This window comes from Hydra viridissima, unplaced genomic scaffold (assembly GCF_058129835.1).
Source record: "Hydra viridissima isolate aposymbiotic clone 2 unplaced genomic scaffold, HvirCarnegie_v1 scaffold_8, whole genome shotgun sequence".
Lineage (NCBI taxonomy): Eukaryota > Metazoa > Cnidaria > Hydrozoa > Anthoathecata > Hydridae > Hydra > Hydra viridissima.
This window is the reverse complement of record NW_028324307.1, coordinates 4,757,246-4,778,048: the sequence shown is the minus strand read 5'-3', so window position 1 is coordinate 4,778,048 and position 20,803 is coordinate 4,757,246. Positions and strand designations below refer to the sequence as shown.

The 20,803-nt window shown below is 29.3% G+C and overlaps 1 protein-coding gene and 1 pseudogene across 2 annotated transcripts in view; one reads left to right on the top strand and one right to left on the bottom strand.

Annotated features, from left to right (window-relative positions):
* Nucleotides 1–20,803, bottom strand: part of LOC145186731 (uncharacterized) — a 99,025-nt gene that overhangs the window by 65,096 nt on the left and 13,126 nt on the right. Inside the window, exons 5-15 of the mRNA XM_090094547.1 lie at nt 17,098–17,247; nt 11,771–12,007; nt 10,239–10,385; nt 4,580–4,729; nt 4,330–4,473; nt 3,759–3,929; nt 2,418–2,549; nt 1,958–2,116; nt 708–878; nt 483–592; nt 332–396 (exon numbers count right to left, since the gene is read on the bottom strand). Of these exons, the coding sequence (XP_089950673.1) occupies nt 332–396; nt 483–592; nt 708–878; nt 1,958–2,116; nt 2,418–2,549; nt 3,759–3,929; nt 4,330–4,473; nt 4,580–4,729; nt 10,239–10,385; nt 11,771–12,007; nt 17,098–17,247 (1,636 nt within the window). The remainder of the gene's footprint in view (nt 1–331; nt 397–482; nt 593–707; nt 879–1,957; nt 2,117–2,417; nt 2,550–3,758; nt 3,930–4,329; nt 4,474–4,579; nt 4,730–10,238; nt 10,386–11,770; nt 12,008–17,097; nt 17,248–20,803) is intronic.
* LOC149884688 (uncharacterized) lies at nt 6,231–9,275 on the top strand (annotated as a pseudogene). Its single transcript, XR_016454760.1, has 3 exons — nt 6,231–6,380; nt 6,590–7,589; nt 7,751–9,275. The product of XR_016454760.1 is annotated as an uncharacterized LOC149884688 (transcript).

The following is a 20,803-nucleotide window of genomic DNA, read 5'->3' as shown; positions in this document are numbered from 1 at the left end:
TAATGTACTGTTATTTTTGTAATTCTATTTACATAAAACAAAGTTTGAAGCGTACTTGATTTAACATAATTAAAGCTTATATTTTAAATACGCGAAACTTGATACATGTTTTTTGAAACCCAAGAAAATTCTTCAAACGAAAAAATTATCGTTTAACATGTTCAGCTTCTAAAACTTATGCCAAAGAATTAGAAAACTCACGTCTTTTTCTGTTCATCGTTTTTGTGAAAATACGTTTCATTTCTATGAAACGAAAAATATCAGCCAAACTGAAATATGCAAAAACTTCAAAAGAAAATTTCACCAAAGTTTATAGAACCTTTCGACTTACCGAAAAGAGTGGATTGCAACGTCAAAAGTGATATTAACATTAAACTTTTCGTAAAGTTTTTTTATCTAAAAATTTGCAAAGCATTTTAAATCAAAAATTTGATTTCGTTGATCATTCCATGGTGTAAAAAACGAAGAGAAAGTCTTTTTACCGCAGCTGTGATTTTTGCTTTTAAAGCCAAGGAAGGTTCACTGTTTAGTACGCTGTATCGTTCAACATAATCTTCCTCAATAAGATACGTTTGCAAATTTAAAGGTACTCCTAAATTGCGAAAGTAGCAATCGCTTACATCAGAGTTGCATTTCGCAGAACGTAAATATAACAATATTTTGCTTCAAAAGAAAAAAAAAAAAAAAAAAAAAAGAGGAATCTTTACTTATGCATTTTTGAATGTTGCATGGTTGTTCTTCACTTTTTTCCCCCTCACATAACTTTCCACCGAAGAGAGGTTTTGGATTTGTGCAATTACGAAATCTTACAAGAACTCCTCCGTTGCATGGTTTATTGCAAGAAAGCCAAGGTGACCACTCTGACCACCCTCCATGCACTAAAATGAAAAACAAAAGATAGTTTATATCGAAATATAATGTAAAAACCTACATAGAAAAAAAAAATTAAGCTATTGCAGGTTATTGTAAATCTTGTTTAAATAATACTGCCTCTTTTAAAACGATTTTTGACTAAATATGGGTTTAATTAAATCATTTATTCTTGAAGAAACAAACCATATGTAAAGTAGCAGTTCATGTAACAATCCCCTAGAAATTAATTCAAATGAGAAAAACCCCCTAGTCAACAAAAAATAAAACACCGTTGCAATTTGCACTTGTTCTTAAGTAAAACGAAAATATTTTACGTCGAAGCAATTAAATCGCCAGCGCCAACCATTAGTTATTTGACTGTAATAAATAGGCGAGCAGTTTTTTAATTGCACCATTTTACAACAGCTTCAACCTTTAGCAAGTTCGCTTTTCTGAAGAACTTAGGTTTGAATGTAGTCCGTAAATGTTTAATAGCTTTAGTTTTGCAAGGTCATCTTTTTAGACTGTTAAATTCTCAAACACGAAATTCAATATACCTTGAGCATAGTGCAAGCTCATAAGATCTGAGTAAATCACATATATATATGGCCTTGATGATAAATTTTTGATAAAAGGAAGCAGTCAAGCAGCCAAACACTCATCTCTGCATATAAAGTGATGGATTGATCATTTACGATTAAAGCAATCAAACTCCAGATGGCATTAGTAAAAATATATAAATTTCTTGGTGAAAATTTTAGACTTTTATCAATTGCACTCATTCCTTACTTGTAACGCATAATTGTTGTTCTTTATCTAATCACTTTTACTTACTTTTTTTTTTTTCATATAATTATTTTTTATAATTATTTTTTATAACTTTTTTTTATAATTTTTTTCATATAACTATTGTTATATTGTTAAAAAAATAGACAATGCTTCAAAGACTTTAGTAAAAAATACTTATCTTCAGTTTAATTAGATTGTCCTTTTTTGTTTTTCTGAATAATAAAAAAAAAAACAAAAAAAAACATATTTTTAAATCTTTGAAAGCATCTTCAAGCAAATTACAATAAATCGTTCAAGCAGCAAATAAAAACCTGACCTGCTTCACAACTTTGGTAGTCTTCACTTATACCAAAACAATCTTGTCCACCATTACTAGGATATGGCTCATCACAGCTTCGATTACGCACTTTTATGCCGTTTCCACAAGATTGCGAACAGGAGGTAAAACTTTGCCATGCATCCCACATACCATCAACTTAAAAATTAAACTTGCTTATTAAAAAATGCTTTGAAGATCAGTTATTTATAACTCTACTTCGTTTATATATCGTTTTCCTGTTAAAAGACATTTTTGTAACTTTGCCATATCATTGCGTGTTCACTTTTAATAGTCATTTTATCCTTGAATCGTTGTTAAAATGATTCAAACATAAATTGATTCAAGCAAACTTTACATTTTTAAATTTGACCAAACAAAGAAGAGTTCTTTGTAACTCTACTTGTTAAATATGAACTGATAGCTTCATTGTAACACAACTTAATTACAACTTTATTACCTGGACATTTTGGAATGTTACAACCCTCAGTTTGTATTGAGGTTGAAGAATTTCTTGCAACTGTGAGAAGTGCTCTAGACTTAATGCCCGAACCACAAGTTACACTACAAGGTGCCCACAAACTCCATTCCGCTTTAAAAAAAAGGAAAAAAAGATTAAGTTTAATGGCCAACATTTTATATTCAGTTATGGAACATAATCATAGCTTTAAGACATTTGGTTTGATCATAGATTTGGATTTTAATGAGTTGGAGTTGAGTTGATGAGTTGTAGATGAGTTTGGAGTTTGATTGTAGATTTGAATTCCCTAAAAGTCATTCGAAAAACATTTTAGATCAATCATTATTCCTTAAAATACTTTTTGATTGAAAAGTACCTCTTTGTAAAGTTTAATAAGACTAGTGGTGTTACAACTTTGAAATTATTCAACTGTCGAAAAAATCAACAATTAAAACAAACAATTAACAAAAAATTTAATTAATATAAAGCAGTGGCATAGAAAGGCGGGGGCAGATGGGGCGGCTAAACTTATTTTAAGGTTGGTAGATTTAAAAAACCTTTTCGCATTCTCAATTGAGTAACTTAGCACATTACTTAACATTTTATTTAAGAAAGCATCAATTGGTTATTATAATGAGACAAAGGAAATATATTAATGAAGTGGTGATACATACAGTAAGCTAAGAGTTAAGTTAATTTAATACAACAAATTAGGTTCAATGTTCAGATATTTTGGTTGATTTAAAAAACCGCTATAAATGATATTCTTATGCATGGCTCATTCTTTAAAAATAATTATTATAGAGACCTCTGGTCAGCATCATAAAAATATTTAAGATTTATAAAATTAAATCAAGTGAAAAAATAGAAATAAGAATGTTAGGATGATTACTCGACTAAAGCGAATTTTTAGTTGATTAGAAGGAAACCCACAGTCGCTTAAATTGACTATTCGATTTTTCAAAGTCGACTGATTTTTGAAAGTTGAATTTCAAATTTCAACTGATCAACTTTTAGTTGATTTAATTGAGGTTAATAACAACACTAAATAAGACACGAAAAAATTAAAAACATTAAAACATAAATAGTTTGTTTTTTAATATCAATGCATTGTAAAGAAAACCAATCTCTCTGAAAAAAAAACAAAAAAAAAACAAAAACAAAAAAAAGAAACAAAAAAAAAAACACATTAAACCCTACAACTGAATTAACAGTATATGTTTTCTTTATTTTTCCAAAAGCTTCAGAAATACTAAAAAAAAAACAATACAAAAAAATTCAATTTCTAATCTAAAATAAAAATTTATCAAAACTACAATACAATTTCTTTTATTAATGCACCTTGACACATGAGATTGCTAATGCAGGTATTCTCTTCAATTCCAACTCCTTGACAATTGGATACATTACTAATGCATCCATAGATAACTGTACACAGGCGTGTTCTAAACATAGAGCCACTGCCGCATGAAGAATTACAAACTGACCAATTACTCCAACTGCTCCAAACATCTACATTAAACTGGATTAAATTATTAAAGACAAAAATAGTTCTCAGAAAACATTTTATTGCCCCTACAACTAACGTTTTTCTCAACAGCTATTTGTGAACGATCTTAAATTTTGGATATCATCACACTTGTAATAGTGAAACATTATGCATAAAATGGTTGTTTAAACAACCATTTTATGCATAATGTTTCACTATTACATACCCATATTTGCATACCCATAAACTAATACAAGTGTGATACAATTGTATTAGTTTAAGGGTATGCAAAGCTTTAAAAAATCCAGTCAGCTTGATTCAAACATTTCTAAAAAGTCTTTTTATTTTTATATAACATTTACACCATACCAAAAAGTATAAGGATAAACTACATGCTACTTAAATAAATAGTTATGGTTTTACATGTGCAGTTCTTAGGGCAGATGCAATCAACCTCAGTGACATTAACTGGACACAGACTAGAGTTGCATGTTTTTGTTCTAACTATCATGTTGCTGTCACATAAAGAATTGCAAGCTGACCATTTACTCCAATGATCCCAAATACCTGTAATAAAACAGGAGTATTCTGCAAACAGAATAAATTTGATAAAAGTATTAATCATTTATACATAACATAGAATGTATCACTATCTAAACCTTTAGAAATCTACCTTTACAACTCTTGCTGTCATTACATTTTTGAAAATCAACCTTATTCCCTATACAAGGTGATGTATTGTTGCAAACTCTTGTTCTGTTCATATATCCACTGCTACATGAAGAATTGCAAGCTGACCATTCATTCCAGTTACCCCATATTACTATGAAAACATAAAACTTAAAGCTTATGGAACTAAAAATTTCACTATAAAAAAGTATTTACAAGTAACAAATAAATAACTTGCTTTTCTTTAATAAATAAAAAATTAACTTTTCTTCATTTATGTTCACAGTAAGAAAAAGTAACAATGACAATAATAGGAAAAAAACGTTCATGTTTTAAAAGATATATTATTGATGTTTTCAAATTAAATGTTGGTTCCATCAATCTTTTATTATGCAAATGACAGTTTAAGTCTTTCTACATTTATTGTTGCAGGAGTAACTAAAAGAGAAATTAGTCACTAAAAATTAAATATAAAAAAGTTTTGGGTACAAAGTGACCCTAAATTACAGCCTAAAAACAAATGATTTGATTGAACAAAAATTTGCCTGAAAATGCCAGCCTAATATTAGCCTAAAAATGATTGAACAAAATTTCTGAGGAAACCATTACCAAAACCAAAAAAGTTCACTCACTATCAGAAAATGCGTCTGTTTGGATTTTAGAAATGATAGAATATTTACTTTTAGCTCATGTTTAGCCATGGTTATCTTAAATTTAAACAAATAAACAAATCTCATTTTTTGTCAGTTTTGACTTTACAAAATGATGTTATAGGCTTAAACAAATCTCATTTGACAACAGCCAATATGCAAAAAATTCTTATAAAATCATTTGAATTTCAGAAAAATATTTAATTATTAACTGATACAAAAATATATAGAGAAGTTTTTAACCAAGAAACAAGACTCAAAACCTAAAAATTTAGTGCACAGTAAGGCTAATATTCAAATATACAAACAATATATTTAACTAAATTTAAAATAAAAACAAAGTTGTTCAAACTTTTACTGTTCTTATTTAAACATTATTACTGGAATTTTTAAGTTTAAGATTTAATACTTCTACAATTAAAAGCATCTTATACCCATATATCTCATATCTATATACTATCTTATGTAACATCATATATATATATATATATATATATATATATATATATATATATATATATATATATATATATATATATATTAGGGTGGCCCTTATTTTTGAAGTTTTAAAATATCATTGTCTGACCCCTCAGATGAGTTCCAATATATAAAAAAATAATTCAGGCCAAATATGAGCAGGATTGAGCAATATTTAGAGGTGGCTCAACTAAGCTTTAGTTTTGTGAGAATACCAAAATCGGCGAAAAAAAATTTCAGGTTCTTTTCAATAAATGATTTTGAATATTAAATGAATAAATATATTTCAATCAATAATTTGAACTAGATATCATGTTTCAATAATGTACTAATCTAAAAAATAATTAAATATAAAATTATAATAAATATAAAGGTAATAACGCATAAAAAAATGTTCTTCAATATATCTAAATAAATAATTTATAATTTTCCTCAGTAATTTTATTAATTCATAATTTTCTTCAGTCATTTTTTTCAGTAAACAAAACTAAACACGTAATATAATTTAATATTAGCACCTATTGGGCATCTTATATAATATTTAAATAAATCTTGTGCTAGTTCTTTGTAGCCATCTTGTATTATAAATTTCTTCTTCTACTGTTGTTTGTTAATTAATCAAAATAAAATTTCTATTTAATAGTTATCAATAATCACAGATATTAGCAATCAGCAAAGGTTAGTATGTCAATTTAATTATAAAATATATTATGTTATATATATAATTATATGAGGGAGTCTGTATGACTGTAGATTTCGTTTTGTATTATTGCATGGCATGTCAATGGCATGTGTAATTTTGTAATTTGTTTATGCCAAAAATTGCATAGTTTAATATTATGTTATAATATTATGATGATTAGTATAAATCTGTTTGGCATTTTCAGATGGCATTGCGTTCACAAATTTATCTTGTTAGCCCTGCTGAAAGAATTGAAGGTAGTAAATTGCCATCAGGGAAGCAGGTTCTTGGTCACTTTCTACATCTCCACAATGTTTTGAAAGAGGATATTCGAAAGGCTGCAACCCACGCCATTGAGAAAGTTGAAGATTTCTGGTTTCGAGCTAAAATTCCAACCAGGCATCATCAAGATTCCATCAAAAAGCTTGAGCAATTATTCTTCGAGTGGAAAAGTCTAAAGAAAAACAAGAGCCGCAAGACCGAGACTCAACAAACAAATGAAACCGCATTTTCAGCCGCAATAGAAGAACTGTTCGACATTGCACATGCTGACGCCATGGAGCTAATTGAGAATCAAGAAGATAAGGTCTTTCTGGAATCTCAAAGAAAAAAGGGACGACCTGGCTGCATGGGCGGAATCGATAAGGTTCTGCTTCAACAACAAAAAAAGCAGAATGAGAGAAAGCAGATATTGCAAAAGAGAGTACATCGATCTCAACTTGATAAAAACACCTTGCTAGATAAAGCTGTGTTGGAGAGCAGCAGCGCTGATTCAGAAGAAAGTCAGTCTGAACCTGAAGATGAGGATCCAGTTCTAAGCACAAGTACTGTTACTCCTTCTTCTTCATCACGAAAGCGAGGACGCCAAAGTGTTGTTTCACCACAGGTGGCATCTATGCTTGATAGAAATAAAATGAGCGACAGGGCTGCTATGATGGTCATCGTTGAGGCTTCGAGGGCTCTTGGACAAGACGCTGAATCACTCGCTTTGAATAGATCAACCATCCAATGACTCCGTCGGAAACACCGACAGCAAATTGCCTCCGGAATCATTCAACATTTCAAGCCAAATACTGCTCTTACAGTACACTGGGATGGCAAGCTGATGCAAGATCTGACTGGAACAGAGAAGGTGGATAGGTTGCCCATTCTTGTCACAACAATGGGGAAGACAAAGCTTTTGGATATTCCAAAGATTCCTGCAGGTAATACATAATGGTATAATATATAATGGTATAATATATATGCCTACTTTTATTTTAGTTAAATGTTTTTATAAATTTCGAAATCATTTATTATTATGAAATGTGAATGTGAAATCATGTCAGACAAACTTTAATAAAGACTACTATAAATTACTTTTTAGGCACTGGACAAGACGAGGCCAAAGTAGTCTATAATGCTATCCGAAAATGGGAGCTGGAAAACTTTGTCCATGGTATGTGTTTCGATACAACCTCTTCCAACACCGGTCGGCTGTCTGGCGCTTGCGTTCTTCTCGAACAGCTACTAGGGCGGCCTCTACTGCACTTTGGTTGTCGACATCACATCATGGAACTGGTATTGGCTGCTGCTTTTTGTGTCTGTATGGGACCCAGTAAAGCTCCGGAAATACTCGTTTTCAAATGATTTCAAGCACAGTGGTCATCCTTTGACCAGGAAAGTTATGAAGATGCCTTTTCGGATGATGTTGCCTCAGCTGAGCTCTCCGAAGTCAAACATGTAATCATTGTTTTCTGTGAACAGCAGCTGCAAGATCATCAGCCACGAGATGACTATCGCGAGCTGCTCAAACTGATGCTCATCTTTTTAGGAAGAAAGCCTACAGATTGGAAGAATTTTCGAGCGCCTGGGTCAATGCATCAAGCTCGATGGATGGCGAAAGCCATTTACAGTATAAAGGTTTGGCTGTTTCGATCACAGTTTAAGCTGACCTTGCGAGAGTCTCGTGGCCTCCTACGTGTGAACATATTTCTTGCAAAGGTTTATATCACGTTCTGGTTTTTGGCGCCTCTGGCTTACAAAGCCGCTAGGAATGATCTACAACTTATTCAACAACTCCAGGCTTACCCTGATCAAGATATTGGTGCTGCAACATCACGCAAGCTTGCGGGCCATCTTTGGTACCTGTCAGAAGATTTGATCCTTTTCAGCCTCTTCGATCCAGAAGTGGATTTCACTACGAAACGCGAAATTGTTAAAAGATCATTAGAACAGGAAGGAGAAGAAGTACCTTTGAAACGTGTCGTGGTGGACTTGGCGACAGTACAACAAAAGACGCTTCCTGATTTTGTCTCAAAAAGAAGCAGAAACCTGTTTTCTATTCTGGGCATGCCAGATGGATTCCTGGCCGAAGATCCTGAATCATGGAACAGGAGAGATGACTTCAAGGTTGCAGAGGCAATCGTGAAATCCCAGGCAGTAACAAACGACCATGCAGAACGAGGAGTTGCCTTGATCCAAGATGCAACAAAGTCTGGCGGATTTAAGAGCGAAGAACAGCTGCAATATGCTCTGCAGGTTATCGAACAGAACCGGGCAAACTTTCCGAATGTGAAAAAATCCACCTTACTTCACAATTAACTAGTTCAACTAAGTGAAGATGTGTAACTTTGTGTATTCTATTGTTTCTGTGTTTGTCTCTGTAATTAAGAACTGTTTTTAGTAGTTAGAATTAATTTTCTGTATGAAACTGATGGCAAAATGTGCTGAATTCTGTCACAGACATCAAAAATTCGTATATGAGAAAACTTTGACGGCGTTGAGCCACCTCTAAATATTAATATTTTTTTATGAAACTTTACACATAATTTTTTTGTATGAAATGGAACCATTTAAAATGGTCAGACTTAACATTGCTCTTATTTAATTTTTTATCATCATATAAGGGCCACCCTAATATATATATATATATATATATATATATATATATATATATATATATATATATATATATATATATATATATATATATATATATATATATATATATATATATATATATATATACACTGGCGAGCAAAAAAAAGTGAACAGTACAATTTTTCAGTAAATTATGTATTATTAATCAATTAAAAATATAATACATAAAATATAACATATCGCTTATATTAAATACATATACATACACATATATACGACTCATTTTGAAAAAAAAAATTAATATTTTGTGTGGCCACCACCATTTTTCATCACTTCATTTAATCGACGCGGCATCGACTCAATTAAATTTGCTATCAAACGGTCAGGTATCGTAACCCAAACTTATTTTATGGCTGCCCAAAGATCATCCAAAGATGAAATATTATTTTTATGGACCTCTTTATCCATATAGTCCCACAAATTTTCAATGGGATTAAGGTCTGGACTTTGGGCAGGCCAATTTTCAAAAAGGAAGATATTGTTATCCTTGAGCCATTTTTTAACTTGTTTAGACGTATGGCAAGGAGCATTGTCATGTTGAAATTTAATTTCATCTTTCTTTGAAAGATAAACGTAAATTCTTTGATAGTACGAACAAAAATAAACAAGCTTGTATGAGTTTCTGACCAGAGCTCTTTCATTTTATGCGTAAGCAGTCACTGTTCACTTTTTTTTGCTCGCCAGTGTATATATATATAAATTTAATTCAAGGGCTTCACTATTTGTGAATAGTAAAGCCATTGAAAAAGTAAAAGCTATGCCATTTCATAAACGGGCAATTTTTTGCTGTATTTTTTTTGCATTAAAAAAAAAAATACATATAAAAAAAAATGTTATGGATATCTCTAGATTTTAAACTCTTGGTGTCAACTATTGTATCTGAGCTAAGACCCTAGTGATAAATGTAAAAAAATTCAAATCATAATCCACACCTTCACAAATGCTGCTGTTACACTCTTGCTCTTCAGTGCTGTTTCCCAGACAAATTAGTGAACTGTTGCATACTCTTACTCTAAATGTTAAACCTCTGCCACATAATGAACTACAGTTTGACCATTCTTTCCAGTTACCCCAAGTTCCTGTAAAAGAACAATATTTCAAACTCAAAGTTCTTGCATTTGCCATAAGTAGTACAATTAGGTTGAAAAGTTGATTACTTCAAAAACTTCAACAATGACATGTTTTTAAGGATCAATAAACAGACTCAACTGTTAAGAGAAAGAATTTTTTTGTGCTCATCATAACAAGAAAGTCAGCTCTTTTTTCTGTATATGTGTGTGTGTCTAAGTCTATGTCTATATATATACATATATATATACATATATATATATATATACATACATACATACATACATACATACATACATACATACATACATACATACATACATATATATATATATATATATATATATATATATATATATATATATATATATATATATATATATATATATATATATATATATATATATATATATTTATATATATATATATTAGGGCAATGACTTTTTAACTTTTTCTTAAATGATTCATTTTTTGTGTCATAAATTGATGAACTTTTGCAAGATAATGAAAACATAATTTTTTTCATTTATGTTTTTAAAAAAGGTCCCACACAACTAGTCTAAATTATTATATAAATAATTGTTGCTAGCAGTATAAATATGGGTTTCTGCATACTCCTAAAACCTTCTTGAACCTCCTAGAATTTTAGGGAATTATCTGGGATGCTCTGGATGTTTTTAAAAATCTCTGGAACTTTTTAGAACTATCTGGAGTCTTCTAGAAGTTTATGGAAATCAGCAAGATTTATACTATATAAACTGTCTGACAGAGCAATTCTAACAATAATCATTATTGTTTTTCAGAAATATTTCTTAATAAAGAATAATAATCTAAATAAGTTTTATTAAATAAAAATTTTTCTTTATTTATGCTCACATTATGAAAAAAAACAAACAGTAAAATAACTTTAATAATGTCTTAAAAGATAGATTGTTGATATTTTCACGTGGCTTCCATCAATTATATATAAAGCAAATGACAGTTAAAGAGTCTATCTACACTTGTTGATGTAGGAGTTGGAAAATTTTTAATAATCAGCTACTATAAAAATATATAGAGAAAAGTTTTTAATCAAGTAACTAGATTCCAAACTTAGCAGTCTCTAGCACAGTAAGAACAGTAGGTACCAATAATATATTTAACTAAATTTAAAGCAAAAACAAAGCTATTTAAACTTTGTTCTTGTTTAGACTTTATTATTGGTATTTTTAAGGTTAAATACTTCACAATTAAAAGCATTTCTTACCAAAGTTTGTGAATAGTAAAATAATAACAAAGTAAAAGTTATGACATTCTATTAGCTAGAAATTCATCACTTTAATCCAAAATGACTTTATTAAATCATTTTAAATCATTGTTGTGTGATAAAAAAAATACTTAAATCAAAAAAACATACGATTATATCCAGATTTTAAACTCTTGCTTTCAACAATAGTATTTAAAACCCGTGTGATAAATGTAAAAAAATTCAAAGTATAATCCACATCTTCACAAATGCTGCTGTTACACTCTTGATATTCAGTGTTGTTTCCCAGACAAATTTGTGAACTGCTACAATTCCTTGTTCTAAGCATGTAACCTCTGCCACATAATGAACTACAGTTTGACCATCCATTCCAGTTACCCCAAATTCCTGTAACAAAACAACATTTGAAATTCAACTTTCTTTCATTAGTCAAATGTATTAGATTTAGGTTGAAAAGTTGATTACTTCAAAAACTTCAATTGCATGTTTTTAAGACTAATAAACAGACTCATTTATAAAGAGAATAAATTGGTTTTATTGTTGGAAAAATCAACTCTTTAGGGGATTTGGGCAGTTTTTCTCATCCCCTGTAAAAATAACATCTTATTCATCCCCTTTAAAAATGATATTTATTTTGAAAAATATCATGTATTTCCTGATTTATCAATTACAAAGATGATGTTTATTGTTATGCCTTTTTTAGGTTTTAATCCATTTTCCTTACTTAACTTTGAAATTATTAATTAAAGCAGCTTTTCATAAGTAGCATGTTTTTGGTGTAATTAAACCTCATTTCTAAAATAAAAGTATGTGTTGGTTTTAAATTGTTTATACAGTAGATAATATATCTACTATTTGACCCTTTGACCATACAAATTGATAGACACGCCTTACTGTAAATTACATCAACACAATTTTGAAGCCAACATCTTTTAGCACATGACATCACAATTGGGGATTTAATATTTTATAATATTGGTTTAGGACAAAAATAACTTGATGTATTTAACACTTTTTAGCAAGTTTTAATATTTGTTATGTATATTATTTTGTTTAAACTTAAATTTTGAATAGAATATAGGTATACAACAAAAATGGCTGTATCTTGTACTGCATATAATTGCACTCAAAATTATACTAAAGGGGTTACTTTTCATGGGTACAAATAGCCACAAATTGTTCTTAACTAATATCATACCTTATATTTCGAAAATAAATAGTTTATTATTTTAATATATTTATTAAATACTTTGTTTTGTTGGTAGTTTTCTAAAAGATCTGGAATTAAGGAGGAAATGGATACAAGTTTTTCACAGGGATGGTTTTACCCCTAGTGAACAGTATAAACTTTGTGGTAAACATTTCACTAGTAACTGCTATGAAGGAAGTCCTTAAAGTTCACAAAAGAAATTTAAAAATGATGTAATCCCTTCTATATTTGATTTTCCAATATATTTAAGAAAAATAAGTAACCCTAGAAAACCACCCAAAAACAGACAAAATATTATTTCAAATAACATCACCAATGATTCAATACAGTAAGTTTATCTTACAGTAATATAAATACTACTTTTATAATATCATAAATTGATTTAAAATGTTTGAGTTTACTTTTTGTAGCATATAATACCTATATACTTTTAGAAACAATAATGTTGACAATTATATCATTAATGTTGACAATAATATCATCAATAGTTCAATGCAGTAAATCTAATGCAACTTCTACTTTTACAATGGCCTATATTGATTTAAAAGTTTTAAGTTTACTTTTTTGCAACATATAATACCTATATACTTGAAGAGATATTGATGTTGAAAAATGTCAAATCAATCCTACAACCAATGGTAAACAGTATATTGGTGATTTTGATGAAAATGATATATGTTATAATAGTTTTTAAAACTATCGTAAGTAAGCTTGCTGTTAAATAGAAGACAACTAAAATTCTTCAGCAATCCATCTAATAAAAAGGATTATTGACACAATATCTGAGTCTACAAAACATTTTTTGTTGGATTTTACAAAGAATAGTTAAAAAGCATTACCCACCAGAATTAAGGAACTTTACCTTAAGATTAAGTTTTTATTCTGTTAAAGCATATATTTATGCAAGGAAAACATTTAACAATGCTCTTCCTCATCCATGAACTATACAAATATGGTATGAAAAAGTTGACTGTTTCCCCAGATTTAGTAAAGAAGTTTTAGTTGCTCTTCATAGCAAAGTAAAAGACGCTCAGAAAATTGATCAATGTGTTATGTGCTCATTAATGTTAGATGAGATACCCATTATAAGAAAAATTGAATGGAAAGGCCATAAATTTTCTGGTTATATTGATTTTGGTGCTTCTTTAAAAATAATAGTTTACCCGAAGCAAAAGAAGCTCTAATTTTCATGGTAAACTGTGTGAATGGACGCTGGTAACTTACTGTTGCATATTTTTTATGTAATGGTTTAGGTGGTTGTGAAAAAGCTAATACTGTTAAACCTTGACTACAATTTATTCATGAAATTGGTGCAGAGGTTATATTGCTTACATTTGATGGAACTGTTTCAAATGTTAGTATGGGAAATTTTTTAAGAACCAATATTTCTATTGAAAATATGAAAAATTGGTTTCCTCATCCTATATCAAATATACATTTTACCTGATCCTCCATACATGGTAAAGCTCATATGAAATACATTAGCAAGTAGACCAGCAATCTATGACACTGATGGAAGTTGTTTAGAGTGGTCATACTTACAGAAATTAGCAGATCATTGCTACAAAAATTTGAAATTGACACATTGACTAGACAATGGAAAAAATTAAAGTGAAAATTGTAGCTCAGGTTTTCAGTTTTTTTATGTTGCAAATTATTTATTATTAAAGTATTTAAGACAAACAAACTACCCTTAAAATTTTAAGATTAGTGAACCAATTGAAACTTTTGTTACAGGTATTAGTGATACATTCGATATTTTAAATAGACGGATTTTACTAGCAAAAACATTAAAGTGTAGCATACAAAATTGGAACAAAGAGAAAATATTTTTACAAATTGATTAAATAATTAGGTATCTGAAAAACATTAAAGATTTACCAGATAGACAATTTATGTATACAACAGAAAAAAAAAAGGGTTTTCTAAACATGATAAATAGTCTCAATTCTTTGAGGTCAATTTATGAAGAAAATGTTATTAACAATTAACCAATATTGAAATATGTTTTAGCATATAAATTTTCTCAACACCATCAAATTTTTCTTAGTGCTATTCATGGTCGCCTAATAAAAAACCAAGAGCTCATCAATTTGAAAGTGAGTATAAATGTCTTTTGATTCATTGTGAAGTGACTGGTTCTCAAAATGCAAGTTGCTTAAATCAAATACCAATATTAATTTTAACTGTTAGTAACAACAGTAAGTCTCAAATTATACTATAAAATTTAAATTGTGACATGTTGCAATTTTTGCTTTGTGAAATGAAGGATTAACAAATTGTGACTAACAACTTGGTAGAAGATTTGGAGTGTCTCATACAACAGTCGGTAGGGTTCTGCAAAGGTTTGTAGAGACCAATGATCATGTTAGACAACTTGGCCAAGCAGACCACAAGCTACCAATGCTGTGGAAGACTAATTTTAAATGTGTCGAGCACTGAGAAAAAAGTTCACTACTGCAAGAAGTCTCCAAATACAACTTGCTGAGGTTCATGGAACTACTGTTAGTCAAGATACTGTAAGAAGAAGACTTTGCGCTTAAAATCTATGAAAAGGCACCAGCTTGTCTGTAAACCACTAAAGAAAAAGACTGGCTTTTGCAAGGAGGCATAAGATTTGGGAAATGCATGATTGGGGACAGGTCTTATTTACAGATGAGTCAAGGTTTTGTCTTGTAAGTTCTCATTACCACCCAAGAATGTACAGAAGACCAAGTGAAAGATATTTTACTTGTAACATTCAAGAAACCACTTTAAATGGAGGTGGCTCCCTCATGGTATGAGGCAGAATATCTTTCACAGCTCCCACAGAGCTTTTTATTGTTGATGGTGGAAATTTGACTTCTTAAAAAAACATACAGAAATTTAATAACCTTTTGTGGTATCTTTTGAAATGTATATTGGAAATGGATTCCTTCTTATGCAGGATAATGCTAGACCGCATACGGCACATATTGTTACTCAATATTTAATTAAATTTAATAATCAAGTTTTGGAGTGGCCAGCTTCCAGTCCAGGTATGAACCCAATAGAGCATCTTTGGGACACAATGGGATGCCATATCTTTTAAAAACATTAATTTTCCTGATGTTGCCTCCGATCAACTTTGTCTTTTTTTTCTTTTAGTTTTTCGGTGTTTCTTTCTTATGGTCATGTAAAAACCTCCAGCACTTGCATATTATATAACAAATTATATTATGCCTCTTGGTAGTAAGTGATTGAAATCAGCAGTAGAATCTGCTAAAAAAAAAATGGATGCACAGTTTAAAAACAACTACAAAATGCTGTCCCAGATATGAAAGGGAACATTCATGAGATATTAAGTAGAATGCCTTTAAGCAGAAATTCTCAGTAGGCTTTTGGGACTGAACAATTATTTCAAAGAATGAGCTGACACACTAAAGAAGATTTCTAAGGAAATGCTGAAGCTTTGGGCGAAGCTGAATTTCCCTTTTGTTTCTAAGCAACAAGTTTTAGCAGAGATTGATAAGCTTATACAAATGTTTGAAAAACATAGAAAACGACCAAATGAAGAGTTTGAAAAAAAGCTACCTCTTTGATATTACATCTTCATCATCTCTTTGATATTGCAAAACCGAGTGAAAACTGGCTTTGCATTGAAGACAGAGAAGTTTACAGAAAACATATTGAATCTGGAGGACAAGTAGGATACAGGACTGAGAAATTGGCTGCCATGTTAACAATGCATTCTTTGAAATGACCAAGGAACCTTTCATAACCATTAACAAGTCAAGTACCAAAATTCAGCAGTACTAATACAGAAGACAAGAGCAGCATTTGAAAGGGAGATAAATTTGCATTAAAACCATCAAAAATTATAAATATTAAGTGGGTCTTGAAAGATTTCAAAAACCACATGTGTCATTATCATTCAGGACAGTCTTTAAATTATACAACTAATTCAAATATTTATTATTCTTAATTAACTGTTTTTATACTATTGCTAAACTTTGAACTCAACAAAATGAAAAAAAATGCTGAAAAGTTTAGAGAATATACTATTTTCTAGTAAAAACTACAAGCAAACTGATACAATAACATTTGCATACCCTCCTGTTAAGCTTTAGGAAAATATTTTAAATAATTTATATTATATAGTAGAAATTTTTGATATTTAATACTTTTTATTAATAACAAATGTTGAACATTCTGTAATTATCATTAAAGAAAACTTCTGTTAAGTTAATACTATTTAGTAATTAATGTATTGTATAAACTGTATATATAATTGGAATATTTTGGACACCTTCAAAAGTTTTGCTGCTATTACATTCTTGAAACTCTGTACTGTTTCCTTGGCAAGAATAATTTTTGTTGCATGTCCTTGTTCTATTCATAATACTGCTACCAAGTGTTGAACTACAATTTGACCACTCATTCCAGTTTCCCCATATATCTGGAAAAAAAAAAAAAAAAAAATAATAATAATAATAATAATAATAATAATAATAACAATAATAATAACAATAAAAATAATAATAATAATAATAATATTAATAATAATAATAATAATAGTAAAATATAGTAAAATACAAATTTAATGAACTAAAAATTTAAAACGTGTATATATATATATATATATATCTGTATATATAAATTATATATATAAATATAATTTATATATATATATATGTATGCATATATATATGCAAATATATATCTATACATATATAGATATATATGCATATATATATTTATATACATATGTATATATGCAGTGGTGATTATTGCAATAGCAACTCCCCATATTTATACACATATGTACATATATATATATATATATATATATATATATATATATATATATATATATATATATATATATATATATAATTATTTATATATAAGTATCCATACACACACACACACACACACACACACACACACACACACACACACACACACACACACACACACACACACACACACACACACACACACACACACACACACACACACACACACACACACACACACATATATATATATAATTTTATAAATCTCTAATATTGTTATGATCAGCATCAAAACAACATTAGAGATTGACAAAACTAAATCAAGTGAAAAAATTGTAATAAGGATTTTAGGATGATTACTCGACTAAATCAACTTTTAGTCAATTAGTGGTAGGAGACCCACAGCCAATAAAATTGATTATTTGAATTTTCAAAGTCATCTAATTTCGACTTTCAACTAGTCAACTTTTAGTCTATTTAGTCAAAGTAGATAACAACACCAGAATAAAGGCTACTCAATACAATACAGTTAAATCCTGGTAACTTGAAAACAGCTGACTCAATTTTTTATTATCTTGAACTGTTTTGCTTGGTCCCTTGAAAACTCAATTGTGGAAAAAACTTTATTTAAATTGAACATTCATTAAGTTCAACAATTTCCTTGGTATAATTATAGTTATACTTCAGTAATAAATGTAAATTAATTAACACTATTTTTTTAATTTCCATAATAAAGAAAGAAGATCTATTAACTTTAATGAAGATAATTTTAGGTGTGCTATTTCTGTAACCACCACTGTATACATACATACATACATACATACATACATACATACATACATACATACATACATACATACATACATACATACATACATACATACATACATACATACATGCATACATACATGCAAACATACATACATACATACATACATACATACATACATACATACATACATACATACATACATACATACATACATACATACATACATACATACATACATACATACATGGGTTTTCCTTAAAAAATCTTTAAACTAATAAGTGTTTTCCCAAAAATTTTTAAACCATGAAGAGCTTTATCAAAAAGGGAAGAGATTATTTGAGTAATAGTATCATATGTTACTTTTGTACTCCATCTTCTATCAACTTAATATAAGTATTCAGCATAATTTGTTATGTATTCATTTACATAAAGCTTAGCAGCTTTCATCATTACAACTTCATTTACTTAATTTTTCATAGCTTAAGATGATGATATTGAAATATTAAGTAGGCAAAATGAAGAGCTAACCTATTTAAATGATGAGTTAAGTAAATATTTTAATTATAATATTTTTATATTTTAATAAAATGAGGTATACAAATGTATTTGTTAGAATACCTAATGGGCAAAAGCAAAAAATTACAAAACGCTCTCATACTAAATGAATCAATAAGTATTTATTTAAATTATGAAGAAAATAAAAATCCAGATGAGCTTGCTTTTACAGACAAAAATTAAAAAGATTGTAAATGCATTTGAGAATGATAATGGGCTAACTACTATAACGAACAAAAGTCAAGTAACTTGTAATACTATGATTAATGGTGGATTTTTTAGATTTGTTAGCTGGACTTGCATCTTCTCTTTTACCAACAGTTGCAAGAACTGCATTATCAGCAAATGGAGTAGGTACTCAATCTGGTCTTGCTAGTGCTGGTGTTCCAAAATAAGTTGGAAGTGGACATGGGAAAGGACTCTCTTAAAAAGGTTAAAGTTTTTGTAAGATTGAAATTGATGGAAAAGATTTGCATCTATCACCATATACTGGATTTGGAATTGGAGAACTAGGTGATGGATCTTATGTTAGTTACAAAGGTAAAAAACTGGACATGGTTTACTACTAGAAACAAATAGTCCTTTTAGCTCTATACCTCTGTTAAGAGGAATGTTTTGAATTATTATTTTAAGTAAACAATAATTAATCAAAAGAAAAAAATTTTTTTAAGTAAAAATACTTATTCACAAATTTATATCAGAAGTAAAAACAAGACCACAGCCAAAAATGTGAGTATTGGAAGCCAAAGCAGACTTTTAAAAAACCAGCTATAAAGAAATCACCAGTTTTATGGTAGATCAAGAAGATCTTACAACACCAGCCAGAAAAACTATGATTTTATTGTTATTAATGTTTTGGTGTGATTTCTTTAAAATATGTTTTAAAATGAAAGTTAACTTTACAAAGTGAAACTTTACTAGAAAGTGTTGATAATTATGTTATGACTATTAAGAACAATTCTGATACTGATGTACTCATTGAAAAAGGTAAAGCTTTTTGTATGTTGGATTATTCCAGTGCATAAATTAGACATTAATTATAATCATGCTACTGGTTCTGGGTATAGATTGCAAAAGACTAATGAGATTCAGTCTTTATTAAAATCTGAGCAGGCCACTAGAGAAAAGCTAAGTAAAAAATATCATTAATCTCAAATGGAATTAGTAATACTAATAAAACACTTACAGCCATATCTACACGATAAGGTATTGCTAGTGTTGGACTAATATCCACTATTATTCCAGGACCAGTAATAAAAAGCTATTGAGGTAACAGATTTAGGCTTGCAATTACTAAGTATTGTAGATAAGTTTTTATTAAAAAGTTTATTAAAAAGGCTGAAGGAATGAAAAGATAAAAACATTAGCAGAGACAAAGTTGAGCACTCTTAGTGATATTGCTTCAAAAGCATTTATTGACAACTTTGTTTCACAAGAGGAGTGTCTTGATGTTCTAAGTGAATTGACAAAGTATTGACAGTTAAGGCAAGAGATAAAACAAAAACATGTAATAGGATTGATGAAGATAAAAAAATATTATTCATTAACAAAGGTAGAGTATAAGCTATGAGCAACATAAACGACTTTGTGTGAAACTAGTGATTGGAACAGATTCTTATCTAGTGTTATTTTATCTGGAGAAAACAGAGTGAAACAACATAAATTTTTTTTTAACATAAAAATTAAGTTACAAGAAACATATTCTGCATGTTTTTTAATTATCTTTAACAAAAGAATGTCGTTACTAAAGCTTGAAAATGTTAAAAAAAGAGACCATTTAGTCTCAGAATATCTCAAAGTGAAGTGATATGTTACAGATATGTTTATTGATAAAAAGTTGGGTCAACAGAATGCTCTAGACCTATTCACCAAACAATATTAACCAATCA